General features: G+C 32.6%; 2 protein-coding genes across 5 annotated transcripts in view; both read left to right on the forward strand.

Annotated features, from left to right (window-relative positions):
* The window catches only part of LOC127718923 (caspase-3-like), a 51,074-nt gene that overhangs the window by 7,526 nt on the left and 18,427 nt on the right, over positions 1–25,121 (forward strand). For all 4 annotated transcript variants that reach the window (XM_052225024.1, XM_052225026.1, XM_052225027.1 and 1 more), the window contains 4 exons: positions 1,368–1,504; positions 3,085–3,265; positions 5,703–5,806; positions 8,778–8,951. In XM_052225024.1, the coding sequence (XP_052080984.1) occupies positions 1,370–1,504; positions 3,085–3,265; positions 5,703–5,806; positions 8,778–8,951 (594 nt within the window). In that variant the 5' untranslated portion in view covers positions 1,368–1,369. The remainder of the gene's footprint in view (positions 1–1,367; positions 1,505–3,084; positions 3,266–5,702; positions 5,807–8,777; positions 8,952–25,121) is intronic.
* On the forward strand, positions 17,726–24,894 carry LOC127718953 (uncharacterized). The gene is made up of 7 exons (XM_052225028.1): positions 17,726–20,660; positions 21,331–21,423; positions 21,878–21,995; positions 22,468–22,614; positions 23,184–23,279; positions 23,770–24,135; positions 24,687–24,894. Exon 1 carries the CDS (start codon positions 19,570–19,572, stop codon positions 20,653–20,655), a length of 1,086 nt encoding a protein of 361 aa, XP_052080988.1. The 5' UTR covers positions 17,726–19,569; the 3' UTR covers positions 20,656–20,660; positions 21,331–21,423; positions 21,878–21,995; positions 22,468–22,614; positions 23,184–23,279; positions 23,770–24,135; positions 24,687–24,894.

A 25,121-nucleotide genomic window follows, 5' to 3' on the forward strand; every position in this document is an offset into this window, starting at 1 on the left:
CAGAAAATTCATAACAAGGAAAACTGAATATTGTTCAATTGTGTAATTGAAATATGTATTTTCCTACGGACCTTTGATAAATTTCCTTCTGTTTTGCATTTTTAGAATTTTAAACCCCCATCTCGATCGCATTCTCTTTTATGCAATAAAAAATTTATTACAATTTTCAATCAAAGAATTTTAATTTCCAGCCTCTACAAACTTTCATATTTGTTAACATGGACGAGGATTCCAGCAGAATCAATGATAAACAATTAACTTAATCTTAACAACTTATGTTGTGTTTTGTGTACAGTTGTTTGTCTTTTGGTCTTTTTTTTTTTTGCCATGGCGTTGTCAGTTTTTTTTCGACTTATGAGTTGGAATGTCACGTTTGGTATCTTTCGCCTCTCTTTTGATCAAAAGTTTATCTCAGAATCTACGAATGAGGGGAATTTAGAAGATTTTTTGACATTATGAAAATACCAATAGACTCTGGCTTCAGAAGTAATGATTATTTACTTACAATTTGTATTGACATGACATTTTTTATACTCTAAGTATACACAAAACATAATAAACAAGTCTAAATTGAAAACAACGTTCAAACCTATATTTGCGTTGGATAAAAACCGCATTTTTTATTCGTGTGCATGCAAAACAAATTTCTTGGTAGAGGGGTCTAAATACAGCACAAACAACATTTTCCAAACGACCAAAAGAGTGAGAAAGTATATTTTAACAAAACGCATTTGACTAGCAGGTCGAACAACGGATGTTCTTATACCCTGCTGACTGCCATTGGCGATTGCCAAATAAACGGATCACCAGATGTAACAAAATGGATCTTAACTATAAATTTAATACCAAACAGAAAACAATAAAAAAAAACTTGCGGAAAAGATGGTATACCGCAAACAAAAGGTGCAAAAATAAGTACACCATATCCGGATTTCGACAATTAATGTCTCTTCAGTGATGTTAGGAATCGAAACGGTATTTGGAAGGCCATAACATAAACATCTTTCAGCAATCATTGCAAAATGTTCACCCTTCGGGTATTGCTTTAAAGTTAGTTAGCTTACAAGAGATTTCTAAAACGCTACCGTAAGTCATCTCAAAAAAGTTCGAACTTGTGTCTTCAATCTCCGAGTATACATTTTCGATTTCTTCATCTAAACTGCTATTTGTGTACAAAGGCTTTTTATATTATTTCAATATGCTAATATAGATATTAGGAGTGGCTCATTTTATTTCTTGTGGCATATCATATAGTTCACTGTATATAATATTTGATTTCTACCAGTAAACAATTCAATTACAGTGCATGAAATATTGCTGCTGGACGCTTATTTTATAATAATAATCAATTACAATGTCTGTTCTAGAGATGTCTTGTGATTGGAAAACCGCTTACAAAAAGAATAGAGTTAAAATTGTTGGAGGCTTGGCAAATCCTGATGCAGTTGCCGGTCTCCTTTTCCAGTCGGAAATTTTTACTGACGAAATGCACGAAATTGTAAAAGTAAGTAAATAAAATAGGCCAGTTCATAACAAACACGATTAACCAAATATTTATGTTTCTAAACGGAAGAGAAAAAGACGCAATAAACCTGCATTGATCATAGAAAAGTTAATATTAGTATTTGAAAAATCTGCTCAACTCTTTTGGATTTTCTCTAAACACTAATTCGAAATGAGTGATTTGAGAAATGAAAACATATTAAATATAAACTCTTTTCCATGTCGTAACTTATGTTTATATCGATGAGAAATTATATCAAGTTATACATTTCACAATAAAAAAGTAAAAAAAAAAGATGTTTAATCGAGAAATGAAAAGGGGTCTATGCGCCATTGCTGTAAAAGTCGATTATCCGACCGTTCTTCTTTAAACGAGATTTTGATTCATATATTAATTATCATCGGGGAACAGAAGTCACCGTAGTCCATTCAAAATTCAAAATTCAAAAAAGATTCTTTGGTTCCAGTCAAAAGTTTAAAAAATGACAAAATTCAATCACACCTTTTTATTTAATGCCATGTCTTAAGTTTATGATATTTCTAATAAAATATTATAGTATAATAATGCTTACTTGATTATCCGTACTGGCGTTACAAATCTACAATACAAAGAACATACACATAAAAATCAAATAAATAAATGTTAAACAGAGCATTTGAAAAACATGTTATTTCATTTTTTATTATTCTTTATTTGTGTGACCCAGCAAATTTTTAAGTTTGAAAAAGGAAAAATGGACGAATTTAAGCCTCAGATTGGTCTGTTTGTCAACTTAAAAATTGATGTCAAAGAGAAAGTATAACAAAAATACCGAAAATTTAAAAAAAGGGGAAGTCCTTAAAACTGACAAAATCAAACGATTTACGTAATCAACCAACAGCACGAATGGAAAACACATGTCATATTCCTGACATGGTACATGTACAGGCATCTACCAAAGAAAATGGTGGGTTAAATCTGGAAATATTTTCAATTACATAAATATGGGAAAAAAATGTTACTTTAGCTTTAAGGTCATTTTACATGTTTTATGTGAATTAGATGTTCTGTCATCATGAAATACATTGTAAAGTCGAAGTTTGATTATGACATTTTGATTCAAGCACACATATGTATTAAGTATCATATTATTACGTACGATTGTCCCGAACATTTTTGATTTCTGCATACCGCGTTAACTTGAAACATTAACAGTTTCTACTGAGTTTTGAGGATTGACCATGTCATTTGATGACTTGGTAATTGACGCATTCCGAATGTCTCCCTTTGGCATATTGTATCATGACAGGAAAGAAGAAGGTATAGATGTAAAATTATGCAGCATACAATTAAATTTTATTAAGGCGTAATCTTGTTTTGAAGTGTAACTGGTACATGTAAAATACGATTTTGACCACCTCGATCATGGGGTTAACCACTTCTGTTGTCAAATTTGAGGAAACAATGTAAAGTAAATCAAATGTGTACTACACGAATAATCATGTGCCATGGAATGAACGAACGACATCAAAAAATCTAGATTTAACGTTTCTGGTTTGTACTTATTACTGATATTCATTTTTGGTTTTCCATAATTCAAGCAAATAGATGAAAATGAACAGAAAACGAGAAAGATTTTAGACCTTTTAAACTATCGAGGAAAGAATGGTTTAGCCGCTCTTCATCAAGCTTTTCTGGATACTAGCAACAAGGAACTGGCTAAAGGTCTTGCGCCTTATGTACTAGCAGTTGAAGAAGGAGACAATAAGACGGAACCAAAAGGTGTGTAGATACTTCCGTTTGAAAAATGTAATACATAAACAGTCTTTTTTATAAATAATAAGGTTTTACCGGATAGCTTAACAAAGCTTGTTGCTTATGTCATTTCACTAATATGCTATACGGGTGTACTTGCTTAAGTCTTCATAACAGTGAATAGTTTTCTGCTTTTTCGCAAAACTGTTTGCCGTCAGAGGTCAGGACATTAGTGGCAAATTTGTACTGTGTTTTGTTAGACCAGTTGCCTTGCTGATTAGATAATTCTAACTATGAAACTTCTCTTCAGCAATTTCGTTCCATCTTTGATGAGTTTGCTTTACTGGATAATCTGGACCGTTGACAGAAGTCTCTTTCGTGTAGTAATTTAGAAGTTGTTTTCGTTCTAATTATGTAAGTGTTAAAGTAAAATCACTTTATTCAATACAATGTCGAAAAATTTGACAGGACTCTTCAACCCACACTGAGCACAGCTTATGTTTTTCCCTTTGATAGTTTATGTCGACCAAATGTTAACAACACTTTCATTCACTATAGTGCAGTAATTGAATTACGTTTCCATCTTTCCAAAAACAATTTGAGGGGATTTTTTAGATTTGTTCTCCATTAACAATGCTCAGATCTGTACTTAGTGTCTTTTTGTTGTGGAGATGTATAAGTACCCTGCATTTAGGAGCTAGAACAGAGATTGAATGAAATGAAAAAACTGTTTATCATGTATATGTAATTACTGAATATATATCAAAATATATTTACAACACATCAGACCACCGACTTCTATCTGCAAGTTTTAAAAACAAAAAGTAAAAAATGCAAAGCAAATAGCTATAAAAAACTAGACAGTAAGAGTTGATGAAGTGGAAATAAATCACAACGACAATATCAAAGATATTCAAAAATATTGTTTATCTATTTTTTTTAACTATCATCTTGCATTCAATCAAATTTTTTTTTCTATGTTCAGCGAATTTAAGTACTTCACATTAGTACCAACTTAAAGACAGTTGTCATACTGGGTTTGTTTTATTTGCTACAAGAGATTATTATGTTCAAATTAATTTTCAGACGTAGATAATCTTAAAATTTTCATAACTGGTGATTTGCAATGTAAGCAGGGGGTAAAAAATAAATTGAATTATACAAAGAACGTTTTAAGTAATATATACGTTGTAAGCAAGTGTCCCTAATGAGTAAGGGACCAGTGTAAAACTCTTTCAGAGCATTTTCTTTTTCACATGAATAGTTATAAAATATAAATGCATTTTTACTTCATTATTTATGTTATTACAAAAGTAATCTGCTGGACTTTTCCTCACGGGGGCACACAATGAATAAGTGCAACATTCTTTCATTTTCTGCAAGAATCCTGATTATGTGCATAATTTAAATATATGAACATAGCCTGGTAAACCCATGGCCTACATATAAATGTGACGGAAGAACGGATAGAGGTAAAATGATTTGCCTCCCTGGTATTTCGATGGAATAAAGATGAAACGAAATGAAATACAATATCACTACTATGTCTTTCTCAACAGTGTCGGTACCTTTATTTTGGCATTGCACAAGGTCATGTTTTTCTCTGACTGTTAACGACGTCTTTACAATAAATCCACTGGATGTTGGATGCGTACTGATTGATATTTTAGTCTTAGATACATGTTTTTTTTTATTAGTTAATATTGGCTTTGAACTAGCTGTCAGTAACTGCGAGTACTCTCAGATCTGTACTTAGTGTCCTTTTTGTTGTTGGGGATGAGGGATGGATAAATACCCTGCCACGTCCGGTTTGTGTTTATGTTTGATGTTTTTCTGCTTTGTATCGATCTGACGAGTTAAGCCTTTTTCGACTGATTTTTATAGTTTGTTCTTATGTTGTGCTGTTACACCACTGTCCAAGGTAAGGGGAGGGTTGAGCGCTCACAAACATGTTTAACCCCGCTGCATTCTTTATGTGCCTGTCCCAAGTCATGAGCCTGTAGTTTATAGCGGTTCATGTCTGTCTTATTTGTTTTTCTTAAATTGTTTTGTTATAAATTAGACCGTTAGTTTTCTCGATTGAATTGTTTCATATATCTCATGTGGGGGCCTTTTATAGCCAACTATACGGTATGGGTTTTTCTCATTGTTGAAGGCCGGCCGTACGGTTACATATAATTGCTTATAACATCCACTTTATTTGAACTTCGGTGGATAGTTGTCTCATTGGCAATCATACCTCATCTCCTCATTTTTATATCCATATGTCTATACTTAAATTTCGTTATCAAATTAGAAAAAAAACACTGTTACAATCTGGCAATAATACCATATTTCTCAATGGCCTAAACCATATTTAAAAGTATTATTAAATATCATGATTTGAGACAAGCATATTTGGGTGATGTAACAATTTTAAAAACACTAACATTACATGCTGTATACTTGTTTATGTTTATTAAAGAATGGCCTCCGAGCGTCAAACAGGTAGAAGTTATGCTGAATGATCCGGTTATCAAGATAAAAGATACAAAAAGTCCATTGTTTATTCATGAATATGGACAAGAGGTAAGACATTGTAAATGCTTGTAGTATATTACATTTCATTCATTCATCTATTTGCTGTGTCAGATCAGGTAAAAATTAAATGTTCATCCGTTAACTCCCATTTATTACGTTGTTTAACAAGGAACATTTAAATTTACGTGGTCGCCAAAAGTTTCTTTAACCAAATAACTTGCAAAAATACTTAGGGAAAAACATTTGTTTTGATTAACATTTTAATACTTGAACATTCTTTACTGGCGTGTTAGTTAAGTTTTGATGTACAAATAAATATGTGTTTGCAAAAATCATTGTAATCGATAGTCGCTGACAAACAAAATGAAGGTAAATCGTTCGGTATTTTTTACAAAATACGAGTTACATTTTTCGAGCCATTTACGGTTTTCCCTCATTTTTCATTTTTGGGTTTTTTTTTTGGGACGGCAAAGACAACAAAGATGATAAATAAAGTAACAAATATAAAACTAGGTAAAAAGAAAATATCAGAAGACAAACAGCAATAGAAAATGTCGGAGCCAATGTTATATGACTACCCAGAACCTTTCTCAGTAAAAATCATTTTAGTCCTCTGTACTAGATAATGATTGAAACAAATGAAGTCACATTGAAGACATCAACGATCAGATTTGTTTGTTTGTTTAAATATAATGCTAAAAATTTTAACTCCGGGAAATATATCATTCAAGTATCATATAAATCCGGTCGTTGATGTTTTGTGTGATCACAAATCGCGGCTCGTTGTTTTGAATGAGTTTCCTTGAAGAAATAACTAGACAGTTTATAAAAAAAAGTAATTAAGGTTTTGATTGGTGTAGAATAATATTAAAGGAAATGTCGGTTGTTTGTCAATGAAACAGCATCGCAGCGACACAAAAATCTAAAGATATATAATTATAATTCCATCACGAAAAAAGTAACAAAAAAGGAAATGTTAAATATTCAAATTGAAAAGTTTTTGCTTTAATTGCAAACGACCCGGCAGTTTGAAGTTTGAATGGAACGGATCTCAAAAATCGAGCTGGTTATTATATAATAAGGTCATTTATCAAACGCACCACAAAACACCGTGTCCTTCGTCAGATACTTGTTGACTAGGTTGACCTAAAGTTTTTCTCATTTTCTTTCGTTCAGTTGCATTTATTCAGAAAATAACAGAAGTAGGATTTCATTATTAGCTAAAACGTTTAAGAATAACTTTTCAGGTAAAACGTAGGAGGTAATTCCGGTCAATGAGGTGTATATACACTTAAACTGTATAATTTAATTTGAGGACCCGCATTTGAGACTATCATTTTCATTTTGTAAGCTCAACCATTTCCAACATTTCAAAGTCCTCATACCCCCACGTTTTAACAAAATAATTTTCCCTTTTACAAATAAAATTCGCACTTATTTTTTTTTTTTGGGGGGGGGGGGGAGGGGGTAACCCTATATGTGTTTCAAATACATCTCCATGAATTAAAATATTATGTTCATAATACAGAAACATAAAAAAAATTTGTAGATAATTATGCCAAAATTAGCCTGTTACAGTGTAATCATACGCATTTATTTAAGTGTGACTAAATATGTGTTGTGAAAATATTATTCTAATACAATGTGTAAAGGAAAGACTTGACGTATTGATTTCAATAAAGTAAAACTTACATATACTTGAAATAATTATAAGTATAAGAATAAAAATAATAGAAATAAGAAGTATAAACGCTAAAAAAAAACTTTTGTCTGTCCTTCACAACTCGCGCCGGTTTTAACAATAAACATAATCGGTCCAAGTAAAACAACGCACTTAACCCCGATTTGACCTTACAAATACGTTTATCAGCAACAGCAGAGTCTCGTGACTGCGAAAATTCAGTAAAACTTCAGTGGAGACACATATATTAAGTTTTTCTTATTTATATTTTAGCGTCATGATAAAATCTTAATGCTCAAAATAATGTTGTATATATATGTGTTTCACTCGTCAAACCTTACACAGCAACTAGTAGTTCTTACCGCCAACTTGAAGATTGTATGGAAACTGTCAAGTCTTCTTATCAAAAAGTCTACTGTTGTATCTTGTAAACAAAGTAATTGAAAATACTTTGAAATAAGCTGCAACTAAATGAAGCCAATCCTTCACTGTTTTAAACTAGAAACACTCCCAAAACCAGCAACCAAATGGCATGGTGGTGGTAACCGAAATTAAAGTATATTTTAAATTAGTAAAATAAATAATGGCTTAATTATAATTATTTACATGTAAAAAAAGTATTCCCAGTTTCATGTAAGATATTAAACGTTCTTTTTCGTAATTGCATATATAAAGTTACGTCAAGTTATATAATTTCGATTTTTTTTTTACAAACAAAAAGTTGACCGAAATATTTGAGGACTGAAGCGATGAAGTGATTTGATAATAAAATTTTATCTGACAAATTTTGGATGCATGTTGTATTTATTCACAACTTTGCAAACTTTGAAATTTAATTATATAACAAATCATTGCATGTATGCTAAAGTAATAAGTTTAAACGTCAAATGTTTTAGCCGATTGAATTTCGCGGAATTGTTGTCGTCACCGATTATTTTTGCCACTTCTTATGTTACAGATAGAGCTTTACGACAATGGACGTTTTCTAGGAGTTTGATTCCAACTGATTATTGTTTGTCTCAGTCAAAATAAATGTATGACGTCATACGTTGACGCCATTGATGTTGCCCGGAAAATAGCGATTTACTGATTATAAATTGTCTTTTCATTCTTTTTGTTTAAGACCCCATTGATAATGTATAATTTACTTCTGGTAAATATTATATACACTAGGAAAATGGCAAATATATATTACATTTGAATTTAATTTAATTTAAACTGGAGGCTAAGACATCAACATGTTTTTCTATCCCAAATTTAAAACGCATAGTTTAGTATCATCGCAGAAAGGTGCTATTGGGAAAACAAATTATTAAATTTTATGTGTATGTTTTGCAGTACGTGTACACGATTCAGAGTGAGCTTCGAGGAAAAGTTTTCATTATCAACAATGTTAATTTTAAGGGGCCAATGCAAGATCGGCCAGCCTCTATAAAGGATGCTGAGAATTTGACCAAATTGTTCGAGGAACTCCATTTTACAGTGCTAAGAAAAGACGATTTAACATCACAAGTAAGATATGAATAACAGTTTGTTTATTGTGATAGAAGCAACTCAAAAACAAAACGACATCGAAATAATGTCATCAACAATAAACAGCAGTCTAAACAATATGCCGAGCATTAAATTGCCATTAGAGTACGCAGGAAGTTAATAAATTTTACATAGACTTTCAAAGTTGAACATTAAATTCTGTAACGGGAAAACATGTTGTTTGTTTGTTCAACGTCGTACAGAATAAGTGTACACAAGGAACTATTTTGAGTTTACCGCCATTTTATTGGTTGAGACATTTTGTGGACTTCTTACCATTTAGAGTGCATGTAGAGCTATAACGTAACACTTTCCATTCCGGTTATCACGTTTTCATAAAGATCATCGACGTAAGAGTGAGATTTGAACACTTTCAATGTGTGTAATAAATTGATGGTCATCGTAATTCGATTTCCACACAAACATTTCCAGGTTCTCGGCATTTAATGGCAATTTCCAAAACAGTACCATTCTTCCAAAGTAATTTTTTTTAAGTGTAACTGTCTATGAAAACCTGGTGCAGTAGTTTTATTGATCGACAAGAATATTAGGGAGCTACCGTTTGATTGTTATGGGGGGCTAGGATGAAAAATTTTGTCCTGCATTTTTTTTAGTTGTAATCTCTGTCCTGCCTTTTTATTTTTCAATCTATTCGGTCCTGCCTTTTTTTTATTAGTTTATCCTGACTTTTTTTACATAAATTGTCATCCTGCCTTGTTTGTTTGCCAAGTTGCTCATCCTGCCTTTTTTTTTTTTTGCTCAAAACTCCTGTCTTGCCTTTTTTCAAATTTCATCCGAGCCCCATGATTAATGTTACCGAAAAAAGTGGTTACGACACAAGTATGAGAAACATAACAAATGCCTTGATCACAGGAAATATATTAATTTTAATATACCAAATTAGTGGCCGTGGCTTCGGACATTTTTTTTACTAATGAGAGATGTTTTATTGCCTTAGAAATTAGCATACTTTGTGGAGTCTCTTCCCTCATCAAAATGTAATTAAGACAATGAATGCCTTCAACAAAGTAGGACAACACGTGTGGTCTGAGTAGTTCATATACATTGACCACTAGCCTGTCAACACCGAGGTTGTAAGTTGGAACCCCGCTTCAATAAGGTAAACCGAGGCTGTAAGTTGGAACCCCGGTTCAGTAAAGTATGCCGAGGTTGTAAGTTGGAACCCGGCTTCAATAAGGTATATTCGACTCCTATCTTAAATGAATAGGATTGATTTTTTTGCAGGAGGGCTGTGGTTCATTTCAGATACTACAGTGTAATCCACCAATAAAAAGTAACCTCCGTGATATACATGTAGCCAAAAAAAGTGTGCTGACAATTACATTAAATGCTAGCAATCAATCAATCTCATTTGGTAAAGATAAAGAATTTGTTCCATAATTTACTTGCACAATGAAAGACCAGGATGTCAGTTTATAAATCATTAAATAATTTCGACTTCGGATTTCCTCGATAAATTCTGTGTTTGCAGTTAATTGTTATCTTATATCAAAATGTCTGCATTTGCATCGCTTATTTCATATTTAAGTGATGTCCAAATTTATTTTCATTGGCATAGTTATCTCAGAAATTAGTATGCGCTGTTTTTTCATTCATGGTTCATTGACTTTGAGTATTTAGCATAATTAACATATAGCAGTATTGCTATTTTAGTATCTACATTTACATTTTACTATCAAGCTATATACAGGCGAGACATATGTCTGTGTCAACAGATTATTTTTCCCCAAATATATCTCTTTTTTATACATAGTTGTGTGGGGAAAATCTAAATCTTAGCTAAATGATTAACAATATTTGAAAATCCACAGATAATCTGAATGCATTGACATGGTCTATTGACGTTTAAATTGCTAAATTACTAAATTACTTACAATATTATTATGACCACGCGTGATTATCGGAATATTCAAAACATATAATTATTTCCATGAATAAATAATTTTTTATGCCACTCTTCATACTTCTTCAGAAGTTTCTTCCAACATGTCAAATTTTTTCAGTTAAAAAGGCTGTTTAACTCCTAGAAATAAACCACTTTACAAAATATATATGACTTAGGTAATATAGATCATACCAGTATACCCGTGTAGACTGTTTATTTTATATATAAGTGCCTAAGAATGTAACTTTAACACACTATTGAGTGTTATAAAATTAGTTGTTATATTTTATATCATTCACGCAATATTTCGCTAAACAAATTAGCTTCATCGGGCGTGTGCATCTCTCAAGGTGAAATCGGATGCATGACAAAAAAATATTTTTGTAGCTTGAACTACACAAAATTTGAGTAAAAGTTTAACAAAATTTATTGATGTTCTATAAAAAATATATGTTTGTAAATTATCTATATAAATACTTTTGCCGCTTATTGTTAGCTTGAAATACACAAAATTTGAGTAAAAGTTTAACAAAATTTATTGATGTTCTATAAAAAATCTATGTTTGTAAATTGTCTAGAAAAATATTTTTGCCGCTTATTGTACAAAGCAATTCTTAAATCAAAACAAATAGTTGTTTTAGTTAAATAGAATGAAGTTCAGGATTTATTCCTTTGGTTTTGGGTAGAACTGTTTTTCATCTCTCTCATTAAGTCCATGAGGTTCAAGAGTACGTAGCTGATGCATCCAGAACCTTTCTCTCTGTTTTCTTCTTTGGGAGTCCCAATTTTGGTTTACCTCAATTATTTGAAAGGTGATATTTTCAAAAGTATGCCCTGTTCTTAAGAGGTGTCTCGTAATTGGACAGTTTCTTCCTTTTGTATAAAAAGACCGGTGATTGTTAAGTCTGATGTTGAATTTCGTTTCTGTTTCACCAACATACTGCAGCTTGCAAGTTCCACAAGTAAGAATATAAATACTATTTTCCGTTTTGCAATTAGATGTAACATAGATGTTGTATCGCTGTTTTGTTACTGTGCTGCTGAAAGAGTAGTCAGTGTTGGCGACTTTACAGCACTTACAATTGGTTTTTCCGCATTGTTTGTAACACCCAATTTTAGAAGTCTCTTGTTTCTTTACTTTAGATGTGACAAGTATGTCTTTGAGATTTTTGGGTCTGCGATAGGCAATAACAGGAGGTGATGGAAAAATTTCTTTTAAGGTATAAAACCACTAATTCATAGCCCCATTGCTTTCTATGTTAAATTCTGCAATTTCAAGCATTAATGGCTACTTTGTCTTAAGTTCAAATAAAGTAGCAGTTATTTCATGTCAAAACTATACCTTATCCTGACTTGTGCTGAAAAATTCAACATACCTTTAATTGCATATTAGAGCGTACTGGTTCCCGGAAGTTTGATAGTACAAAAACAGGTACTTCTGATCAGAACAACAGGGCAAATGAGCCCTCCTATTAAAATTGTATATACTTCTTTATTATTCAAAAGAAACTTTCAACAAGGGTTCTACAGTGATTCCAAGTCCCCAAGCTTTCATTTGATACCAAAACTACCCAAATATTCCACCTATTGACAAAGATACAGCTATGCGTAGGAACTATTTTGTTTAAAATATGTACTACTTTCTTGTATGTTCTTTCCGACCGGGCCTTAATTAGTGGTTCTATACCTTAAGGAAGAGTCATTTTCGATAAGACGCCAGTGCTTGCGGATAGTAGATGAAATATTTGTCAAATCGGGATGGAAGGTGACAACAAACGGAATTCTATCTGCGTGGGTCGTCTTATCTTTGTATTCCAAGTGGATATCTCGATCTTTTTCTAGGGCTTTATCAAAAGCGTCTGTGATGTTTTTGCTTTTGTACCCTCTTGTTTTTGTTGTTTTTTTAGTTGTCCCAAACGATAGTTGAGTTTGGATTCCGAGGAGCAAATTCGCTTTAGTCTGATGGCTTGACTGTAAGGTATGCTCCTGGAGCAGTGTTTCGGGTGACAACTTTTTGGAGAAAGGAACTGGTGTTTATCAGTTTTCTTTGTGTGGAGATCAGTTGTAATGACCCCGTTTTTTACAAATGTGGTGGTGTCGAGAAAAGCAATTTTCTCGCTTGAAAATTCAGATGTAATTTTAATTGAATGATGGAACTGATTACAATGATCTAGGAAATCTTGTAAATGTTCTGCAGTATCGTTCCATTTCATGTCAATATCATCAATAAAACGGAGCCATGACAAGGGTTTGTATGGCACACTCAAAAGGATGCGTTCTTCAAGATCCCCCATAAAAATGTTGGCAAAAGAAGGTGCCATTTTTGGTCCCATACTAGTTCCGTCAATCTGTAAAAAGTGCTTGTCGTTGAAAATAAAGTTGTTATTTTCAAGCACTAGCTTGAGCAATTGAACTAGACAGTCAGTTTGTGGATGTTTATCCTTTCGAGTGTTCCATACTTTTTCACACGCGGCTATTCCTTCATCTTTTGGAATATTTGTGTATAAAGAACACACATCCATCGAAACCAAAATTGTGTCATTAGGTAAAGGACTTAAGGAATTCATTTTTTTCAAATAGTCAGTTGTATCTTGAATATGAGATGGCAGTTGTCTAACATGTGGTCTAAGGTGGTAATCAACAAATTCTGAAATTTTTTCGGTGGGATGGCCATTAGCTGATACTATAGGTCTCCCTGGAATCCCTTCTTTATGGAGTTTTGGAAGTAAGTAAAATCGACCGGCTGTGCAAGTTTCGTCTGGGCGTAGATAATCGTACGTATCGTCATCAATTTGTTTATTTTTATTCATTTCTGAGAGGACGTCATTAATTTTTTTTGTTGATTTCTTTGGTTGGATCACATGTTAATTCTTTATAAAATTTAGTGTTGGAGAGCTGACGATTCCCTTCTTCGATATAGTCTGCCTTGTTCATCACAACAACGGCACTTCCTTTGTCCGCTTGTTTGATAACAATGTCATCACGGTCTTTTAAGTTTATCATGGCTTGGCTTTCTGACTTTGAAATATTTCGCACTTGTTTACCACTGATTGAAGATCTGACTTCAGCTTTGACTGATGTAATAAATGATTCCAAATTATCGTTTTTGCTTTTAGGTGGATTCCATGTACTTTTCTTTTTAAATTTTGGGATGCATATGTCTCCTTCATCACTCTCATAACCAGATTCATTCATTCCGGCTTCTTTTAGATTTTTCTTCTGTTGTCTATTGAAGTGTTCTTTCAAACGAAGACGCCTGGCAAATGCTTCTACATCTGTCTCAAGTTGTAAATTATTGACGGTTGCTGGAACTGGACAGAAATTAAGGCCTTTACTCAATAGTTTTTCTTCAGAGTCAGTTACCCACCAAACACAGAACATTTTAGAAACGTTTTTTAAAGGTTTCAAATAAGTTAGTGGCGAAAAAACGTTTTAGAAATGTTTTTAAAAGGTTAAATTGAAACGTTTTCTGTAACTATAGTAGAAATGTTTCTGCAAACATTTTTTAAACGTAAAAAAAACATTTTTTCCAAAACGTTTTTGATGAACATAAATAATACATTTTAAAACAACGTTTTGAATTTGTTTTTTAATAATGTTTCAAAAATGTTTTTTTATATAGAATAGAAAAACTTTATAAACCATGTTTCTCATATTGCCACAATAATTTTGTTAATAATAACTTTCAGTTTTTGATTTACAAAATGTCATCTTTGATCTTCAAAATGTTATTATTATCTGGGAACAGTATATCCAATATATATGTTCCTGTTATTATATACGTTTAAAAAATTTTGGCGCCTTGAAACTGGTTTCTTTTCTTTAGAACCGGAAACCAGTGTAAACTATTAGATAGTTTCGTATTTTATTTCTATATTTTCCTTTATCGCACCTCTAAAGTATTATAATATTAGAAGATTGACATTTCAATTAAGAAAATGTATTATTTACGATAATAATTGGTATTAAAGCAGAAATTTTCACTAGATTTAATTTGTTCGAAACTTCCGGATACTCTCACCGCCTTTTTTAAACCGGGAAAACAACGACACCAAAGACAAAGTTTTTACGAATACCTTGCAGTCATACCTTGTTGACATTTAGATTGAGATTGTTGGCTTTAATATAACGGAACAAAATACAGAATTGCGTTCAGTCTAAGAGGTATTTAGTAAATCATTAAATGTCCATGTATTTTGTAGAAATTGAGATTAATTGTTGCATTATTTTCTCCATGACATTTTGTGATGGAATTGCATGAGTCTATTAACAGATTTAACCGTACAGGCTTACAATGATAATTTCACATTCACCACTGCTTCATATGTCATTGTGTCATGCCTCATGCATTCATTGGCTACTGCAGTGGCGGATCCTGCTATTTTAAAAAATGGATAAAAGGGGGGTTCCATTCTGGCATTCATTTATAACGAAAACCCATGAGACGATGATACATTGATTGTCAAAGAAAGTGGTTATAACCCCCTAGAACTTCCTGGATCAACCACTGTACTGGTTTGATTTTCACATGAGTTAAATAAAAACAAGTCTCAGAAAACACCATAATTAATTATTTTAACTAGCACAGTCAAATAATATCAATGACATTTTGTACAGCTTTCTGATGTGAATATAGAAATATGAACGCCTTTCTTACTTCCAAACAACAGCAAAAATCTACATTTATAGTATCAAAGTGAAGTACTTGAACTCTTGCATGTGCAAAGTACACATGTCACGTGTCCATTGTCAGTAGTCCAAACAATTATGACGTCTTGAAAGGCTATTATATCTGTTGGTTGACGCCGTCGATGTACATTGTAAGGCGTCAAAGAAAAAAAATGTTATAGCCTTTCAAGACGTTATAATTATTTGGACTGCATAAATGTCAGTAAAATGCTCTAAGGACGAAGATTTACGGACGCCATCACGAGTTGGTTGACCATTATGGAATAACCGTTTCACAGATGATATCGGATATGTTCCTTATGTCGTAACTACAATACCCTTCCCTTTTCACGAATGTGACTTACCGAATTAGACTATTTACCGGATTTGTAATAACATAAGCAGCACGACGGGTGCCACATGTGGAGCAGGATCTGCTTACCCTTCCGGAGCACCTGAGATCACCCCCAGTTTTTGGTGGGGTTCGTGTTGCTTAGTCTTTAGTTTTCTTTGTTGTGTCATCTGTACTATTATTTGTCTGTTTGTCTTTTTATTTTTGGCCATGACGTTGTCAGTTTGTTTTCGATCTATGAGTTTGACTGTCCCTCTGGTATCTTTCGTCCCTCCTTTATACTGAGCATATTTTTAATGATGATTAAAAGAAACTTTGCATGCATGCCATGTATTGTTGTTTTGTAAATTTGAAAACCTCCAACCAATTTTTCTTAAACTTTTAATGATTATGGAGGATATTTAGATGTTCTAGGACATAGGATTTTCTTTCTATTTATTCATTCATTGAAAAGTGGTGTCAACAAAACCGAAAATTAATCCTCACAGATTAAATTGTTAAATGCTTTAATTTGTGCCCAGTAGGTAGGTAATTATACGTGACAAGAGGATTTTTTGTATGCCGGACATGTAAAATTACACAAAGTAATAAAAAAAATTAAAGTACAAATTTAGAAAAATATTGTTATACATTGTAGGTTACTACCCAGCACTGTAGTCTTAGGTCTGTCTTTTAAAAATTATTGATGAATGTTTCACTGCAATGCAAAAATTAACACTTCAAACCAACGCAGTCTATGTGAAATTTCATGTATATTTTTAACTAAATTTTGATGTTTAAAAGACTTAATGAGTTCAGGTTTAACTGATTTACAGACATGACAGGTGCAATACTTTATGGAAGAAATATATCTGTGAACAATTCCAAAATGTATTCCTGATCTTAAGTCATTCTAAACTGACATCCTTTTTTGCTGGATGTTCTGAAAAATTTCACTTAGGCTGCCAAGGTTTCACAAATAACTTTTTGCTTGCATGTCTGATTAAATTTTTTTTATTTATTTAACATGTTTAACATCCAACAAAGATCTGTTACTGCTGGTTATAAATGATGTTTTGAACCACACTGACTGCTTATAAACATTTTGTGTAACATATATATTTAAAGTGGTTATAAGTACAAAATTCATTTTTAGCTCACCTGGCCCAAAGGGCCAAGTGAGCTTTTCTCATCACTTGGCGTCCATCGTCCGTAAACTTTTACAAAAATCTTCTCCTCTGAAACTACTTGGCCAAATTTAACCAAGCTTGGTCACAATCATTATTGGGGTATCTAGTTAAAAAAAATGTGTCCGGTGAACCGGCCATCCAACTAAGATGGCCGCCATGGCTAAAAATAGAACATAGGGGTAAAATGTAGATTTTGGCTTATATCTCTGAAACCAAAGCATTTAGAGCAAATCTGACAAATAAAATTGTTTATCAGGTCAAGATCTATCTGCCCTGAAATTTTCAGAGGAATCAGACAACCCGTTGTTGGGTTGCTGCCCCTGAATTGGTAATTTTAAGGAAATTTTGCCGTTTTTGGTTATTATCTTTAATATTATTATAGATAGAGATAAACTGTAAACAGCAATAATGTTCAGCAAAGTAAGATCTACAAATAAGTCAACTTGACCAAAATGGTCAGTTGACCCCTTAAGGAGTTATTGCCCTTTATAGTCAATTTTTAACCATTTTTCGTAAATTTTTGTAATCTTTTACAAAAATCTTCTCCTCTGAAACTACTAAGACAAATTTAACCAAACTTGTCCACAATCATCATTAGGGTATCTAGTTTATAAAATGTGTCCGATGACCCCGCCCGCGAACCAAGATGGCCGACATGGGTAAAATGCAGTTTTTGGCTCATATCTCTGAAACCAAAGCATTTAGAGCAAATCTGACGAGAATGAAATTGTTTATTAGGTCAAGATTTATCTGCCCTGAAATTTTCAGACCAATCAGACAACATGTTGTTGAGTTGCTGCCCCTGAATTGGTAATTTTAAGAAAATTTTGCAGCTTTTGGTTATTATCTTGAATATTATTATAGATAGAGATAAACTGTAAACAGCAATAATGTACAGCAAAGTAAGATCTACAAATAAGTCAACATGACCAAAATTGTCAATTGACCCCTTAAGGAGTTATTGCCCTTTATAGTCAATTTTTTACAATTTTCATAAATTTTTTTAATTTTTACAAAATATTTTCCACTGTAACTACTGGGCCAAGTTCATTATAGATCGAGATAATTGTAAGCAGCAAGAATGTTCAGTAAAGTAAGATCTACAAACACATCACCATCGCCAAAACACAATTTTGTCATGAATCCATCTGTGTCCATTGTTTAATATGCACATATACCAAGGTGAGCGACACAGGCTCTTTAGAGCCTTTAGTTTATTATACCATCACAGCATATATGAAGATTGTAGTGGTCCTAGTCATGCCAGTCAGGATCCTTTTTCGGTTAAAAATTTAGAATGCAACAGTAGCTATGATCATCAGAGCAAATGCCCTAGTTTAAAAGTGGAAACATTCAAGAGTAGCATATTTTGTACTCCAATTATTGGTCCGGTAGAGTGGCTATTTCCAAATTTGTATATACTTATCATTGACCATTGATGACACCATACCATAATATTTAATAAGGGATAAATATACAAATGTAAATTTGCATGTTTGCATGAGTTTTGTTGTTCTTTACAGTATGGATGATACCTGCACAAGTAGAAAACAATACAGAAAAGAATACAAGAGACAGTGGATAGCTGCTTCAAGAGCTTTGAGGCAGTCGTCTAGTCATGCTATTACCCAAGAAAACTTATTTAACAATTACAACAGTGATGTTGAGCATCACTTCAATCATGAACAAGAAGATGAAGATGAGGGCAGCCTATGTAGTTCATCATTCAATACTTGTTTACAGTTGGCGTCACATGAACTGGAAGAAATAGTTCCAGTATCAGATAACAGTTTCCCTACAATTGATCTTGAAGAAGATGAAGATGATTTGTTTCACTTTCATTCAATAACGACAGACCTAGAAAATGTTTTGGACTCTGATTAAGAAGATTTTGAAATTGAAAAAGATACTATTTTAGCAAATGATCTTGCTCAATGGGTGAATGAAAATTCTATTGAACATAATGCTGTTGATGCTCTTCTAGGTGTCTTAAAAAAGCATGGACACTCTTCATTGCCATTGACTGCCAGAACATTGTTAGGAACTATGAAAAATGTAACAACAGAAATTAAATCAGGCATGGAATATATTTTTTTTGGTATAGTTAAACAGCTGCAATCTTGTTATTCTTCGCTCTCAGAAGAAAAACAGAGTGAATTGTCAGAAGTTAGCTTATCATTCAATATTGATGGTCTACCATTGTTCAAAAGCACTAACACATCTCTGTGGCCTGTCATTTGTAAGGTTCACATCAAGCCTGTTCAAATTTTTCCAGTTGCCCTAACATTAGGAAGATCTAAGCCATCAAATCTAGATTTTTTGAGAGAAACTATAAGATAATTAGACAATGTACTTCAAAATGGATTTCCTTCTGGCAATCGCACTATTAAAGTGAATTTGAAAGGCATAGTGTGTGATGCTCCTGCTAGAGCCTTTGTCAAAGGAACTAAACTATACTGCGGCTACTACGGCTGTGATAAATGTTCCCAAAAAGGAAATTGGATGGGTAGGATGACTTACCAAGATATTAATAACTTGAGCTTAAGAACAAATGAAACATTAAGAAACTCTTTAAATCAAGAACATCACAATTATCTCTCTCCATTTTGTGATTTACCAATGGACAAATTAGACATGATTAAACAGTTTCCTTTAGATTACATGCACCTAGTATGTCTTGGTGTAATGAAGAAGTTACTTATAACTTGGAAAAGAGGCAAATTGGAAGTTAGACTGTCCAATCAACAAGTTCAAGAAATAGGTCGCAAACTAGTTAGATTACGATCATTTGTTCCTGAATTTTTTGCCAGAAAACCGAGAAACTTGGATGAAATTGATCGATGGAAAGCCACTGAATTCAGACAGTTTCTTCTGTACACTGGCAAAATTGTCTTGAAAAACATTTTGAGGTCAGATATGTATAAGAATTTCATGGCATTAAGTGTTGTAATATCAATATTGGTATGTTCAAGTTCAGTCCAAAATCATGCTGACTATGCACACAATCTGCTCGAGTATTTCGCTGAAAGTGCAAGAATAATTTATGGTCCAGAGTTTTTGGTTTACAATGTACACAGCTTACTTCATATTACAGACGAAGCTAAAGAATATGGAAATTTAGATGAATGTTCAGCATTTGCGTTTGAAAACTATTTACAAACATTAAAAAAAATGGTAAGATCAGGAAGGAGTCCCATGGTACAAATTGTGAAAAGATTAGATGAGCTTGAAAAATTCAGTTGTACCAAGAGAGAAGAAAGTTTTCAAAGGTCAACTGTTCTAAAATTTAAACAACCAAACAATGCTTTTGTCATGGACAATAACCAGTGTTGTGCAATCATTTCAAGGACTCAACAAGTTGATCCAAATGATCCTGAAAAATTATTGTTGCTGTGTAGAGTTTATGAAAGATCAGAACCACTTTTCCATGCACCTTGTGATTCGAGACTGATTGGGGTTTATAAAGCCTCACCAAGAAATACTAGGATGAAGCTCCTGTCACCTGAAAAGCTGGGCAAAAGGGCAATGCTTATAGATATGGACCAGAATGAACCAGTAGCATTTTTAACTATACTGCATGAAATGTAATGTGAGTAAGTAAAAATAAATAGAGCTAATATCTCCTTTATAATGTACATACATTTTGTAATTACATTTGATATGTTAAAAATTTACTATACATGTAGTAAAAAACTTAAAATTTCTTTTTCGATCAGACAAACTCTCAAATTGTTTGGCATAGACTGTGTTTATTAATAACATGTATGCAAGACTTGTCAAAGCTCTACCCACAGAACTAAATCTCCAACTGGTGAGACAAGCAGAAATTACTCGGTAATAAAATGTGTTCCCCAATGATAACATGGTTAAGTGCTGAAAGAAAAGGGTACATTGTACCAAATCATGTAAATGTGCATGTTCGTGTTCATGTAGATATGTACATGTATTAATTACAGCAACATGCATGTACGTGTAATAGTGTAGAGAGCATGGTACAAATGTACATGTAGATAATACTAACACTTAAATGGAAAGCATTGTGCATTAAAGAATGACCATGCAATGAAGTACATTGTAGTTAACTTGGTAAGAAGATAATTTATATGTGACGTGAAGTACATCATTATGTACATTGTACAATGTATTATGCAGATGAAATAGATTCTATCAATGTAGCCACCATGCGCTGAAACATCATTTATGTGTATTTAATTGTACATGGTATTCAGTATTTAACTAGTTTTACTTTTCATTATCTTTCAGATGTCCAACCATAATGTGTATGTTGTTGTTGAGTTTCTAAGAGAAAAATCAGTTGGCGTGGTGCACTAAGCATGGCTCGAGGGATCTGGAGAGGTAATATAATGTTTGTAACTTTTAAAACATTCTTTTAAAAAAATAACTGTATACTTTTTCATACATCCGTTATAGTATTAGTACAGTAGTTTTCCTCAGTGTTAGTACTGCCGGTCACCAAGTTTCTAAATCACATCCCGTCCATAATTACTTTAACACCTGTCTACAGTACAGTTTATGAACATCTTAGTGTATTTTAATTTTATGTAAAAAAAAAATAGATTTTCACTCCATACTATACTTTTGTGTATTCATTTATTTTTGTTGATTGGCTGAAGTCTCTACAAGGCTATAGAAATTTTGTTTTAGTTGAATATTTAATTTCATGGTTCTCCAGTCCAGGAAAAAGGTAATATCAAGCTTACAATTATCCGTGTCAAAAGTCTGTGATGTGAAAATCAACTATTGTGTTGATAAATTATGAGTTTGAGGTTTGTTTACTTTATATTTCTAGGATGCAGTTTGTTATTGGCCCCCAACCACAATAAATATTACCCAAAGAATTAGAAGAGGAGAGATACCAGATAAGGAAAGGTGGAGCGTCCACCCTATTAGAACTTTTCATCATACAGGTAAACAAATTGATGGGCTGGAATACAGTTTATCAGGGAAGGATATATATTTTTTTTTAAACTTAGGGCATAGATAGAAATTTTACATAGAATTAAGAAGATATGGCATGAGAGCCAATGAGACAACTCTCCATCCAATATATATATATTCATATTTTTTTTTTCCATTTTAACTGCACCAAAAAGCAAGTTACTAAAGATGCCTGCCTTGATCTGTCATTGATCATCAAAAAGTGGATAAGCAATTATTTCCAACACTGCTTTAAGCTTACCTAACTCAAATAGACTAGTTAAGACATACATATATACAAGTATTGTATAACCATGCATGGTTATTGGTTATGTTTTCACTTTATTGTTTATAGTTATTACATGTATTTCATTCATGACTTTTTTTAAAAGACAAGACAAACATTTTTATATGTGAACAAGTAAATTGTTAATACATACATGTTCATTTACATTTTAACAGATGACTATGATAAAGCAGATCAATACTGCAAAAAGGTTGAAGTTACGAGTAATGTCGAGTCAGACATAGAGCAAGAAGTGGAACAGGGAAGAGTAATAAATAAGCCTGACAGATTAATCTCTGATGATTCTGATGGAAATAATAGAGGTAGGTATATTTGGTGAAAAGCTATTTTTATGTCTTAAACAATATTTTCAAAAGTAACACACATGCTTTATTTACCATGTATGAAATTCTCTATAGCAGATTAGACACTTAATCATAAAATGCAAAATAATTTCATGCTAAATAAAACAAGTGCAACTTTTATTTGAAACAAAACTAATCTCTGAAATGAGTCTGCAATTACTTGTACTTTAGTATTGTCACAAAACAATAGTTTTAATTTTATCTTCAAAATTGAAAAAACGCCGCAGATGGCTAAACTATTTACCATTTTGAATAATTAAAACCGTTTCATTTTTAACTGTTGCCTTCCCTTAACTGTTCTTGGACGTTTTAGAAAAATGGGAAGAAAATTCATGAAGTAGTGAGATTTAACAGTCAAAACAAGTTCGTTGAGTGAAATTTTGACATCTATTTTTTTTAAAGGACACCCAACTTTGAAGTTATCTCAAAATGACTAAAATTATGTGAAAAATTTCAAGATCCTTGTTCATGTGCTCATTCATAGCACAGCTGTTGATTATCTAATTTATTTGTAAAATTTCTTTCAGAAGAGCATGATAATGAAAAATTACCAGACTTACATGCACAAAAGCAGAAAAGGTTTAAAAAAAGACAGCGTGAAGAAAAAAATTCTGACAGTGATGGTATGTTTTCCTATTCCCACCCTTATAATGAGTCTCCTTTTCTATCAGGCTCTGACATAATTGTGCACCATTCATATCAGCTTAAATTATAGTAGTTATTTTTATGGTGAGGGTTGGACTTTCCTATGTTAGTCTTAATAGGATTCTTATTTCGTCCTTTTTTACACTCTGTAATCTGTTACAAATGCTCTTTTGTCGGGTTGTTGTCTCTGAAATATTCCCCATGACCCATATGGCCCAGAGCTTTTTGTACATACAAAAAGGTGCAATTTTTTTATAGGATATGTAATACATCCTTGAATTAAGGCATAAGCCCAATTTATTGTACACCAAGATTTGATAGTTTATCCAAAATTATAGACTTCCATAATTTTTGAGGGGGTCTCTCACAAATTTACCTTATCATATGGTTAAGCATTAGAAATGAAGGATATATGATTATGTTCAATGGCATTTTGGTGTAAATATTGATATAAAATGTATATTGTAGAAGAAAGTGGACAGGAACCAAGAAAAAAACTTCCAGCTGCACCCAAGGCTCCTACATTTATACCAAACAGAGATGGGTCAAGGACACAGAAGTCAAGTCCTACTCCTAGGCCTGATCAATCTAGCCTCATTTCACCTAATAGAGATGTATCAAGAGGACATAACTCAAGTTCTTCATGTAGGCCTGATCAATCTAGGCTAATTTCACCTAACAGAGATGTATCAAGAGGACTTAACTCAAGTCCTACATGTAGGCCTGATCAATCATTGGTGGTTACACCAAATAGAGATGTCTCAAAAAGACCAGACTCAACATATAGGCCTGTTCCGTCTACTAGTGGCCGATCCAGACAAGATTCCTCATGTAGTAAGTGTTCTATGGCCTTTTTAATGATGTATGTATCATTCTAGAGACATACATTTATGTAATGATGAGCACTTTTAAATAGATAATTGATTAATTATCAAGTAAAATGTGACAGGCTTGTGAATGCAATAATTTAGTACTCACATTTTCAAAAATAAAAATCACATTTTGGTCTGAAATACTGTATAGTGTATGTTAAATTACTTGATTTTCTATAAATAAGGTATACAAAACTTTATCATGTTTTTAATAACTCCTTATACGTGAACATAATTGCAGGCAATAATTTCTGATTTTCCAGAACATCATTGCCAGTATGTCTGTCCCAAAAATTTGTGAAGATGACATTAAACCTTCAGTTGATTATATGTTTAGTTAGCAGGTACAAGACATGTAGTTTTTATTTCACCCAGTGTATTTATAGATAAAAAATTATGCACTTCATACCAAGACAATTTAAGAACTTACTTTCATCATAGAAATAGGCTATTTGATATTTTTTCCAGCTCAGCAGCTGAATTCTCTAAGATTTTTATCAATTTGTCTTGTAGACTGTCAAACTGTTATTGTACAAAAATTAAGAACCTTAGAGGATGGCATCAAAGAAATCAAAACTGCCATTGAACAGCTGGCTGCAACAGGAAATGGTGGTGTTGTGGCCACTAATATTGTGGAAGATGTTATTCAGCACCCCATTAACTATATACATGAAATGAGGGACCTTGCAGATAAAATGAAAGATGATCATTTCAAGAATAAACTTGTAAGTTGGTGTCTCTGATTATTCCAATATGGTTACTGTTCTCTTTGACATCACCTTAAAAAGACTTTCTTTATGTTTTTTTATCAAACTGATGCACTCTAATTTCACTTATGTTTGTACTTTTAAATTCATAGGTTAAATGCATAGAGCATACATAATTGGAGATACAAATTGAAAGAGTCTGTTTATGTATTGTTGTGTAAGTTATCTTAGAAAATCTAAT

Source organism: Mytilus californianus, unplaced genomic scaffold, assembly GCF_021869535.1.
Source record: "Mytilus californianus isolate M0D057914Y unplaced genomic scaffold, xbMytCali1.0.p SCAF_1, whole genome shotgun sequence".
Lineage (NCBI taxonomy): Eukaryota > Metazoa > Mollusca > Bivalvia > Mytilida > Mytilidae > Mytilus > Mytilus californianus.

Excerpts from the sequence above, each read along its gene's own strand:
- LOC127718953 (XM_052225028.1), top strand. The coding sequence starts at position 19,570 with ATGGGTAGGATGACTTACCAAGATATTAATAACTTGAGCTTAAGAACA.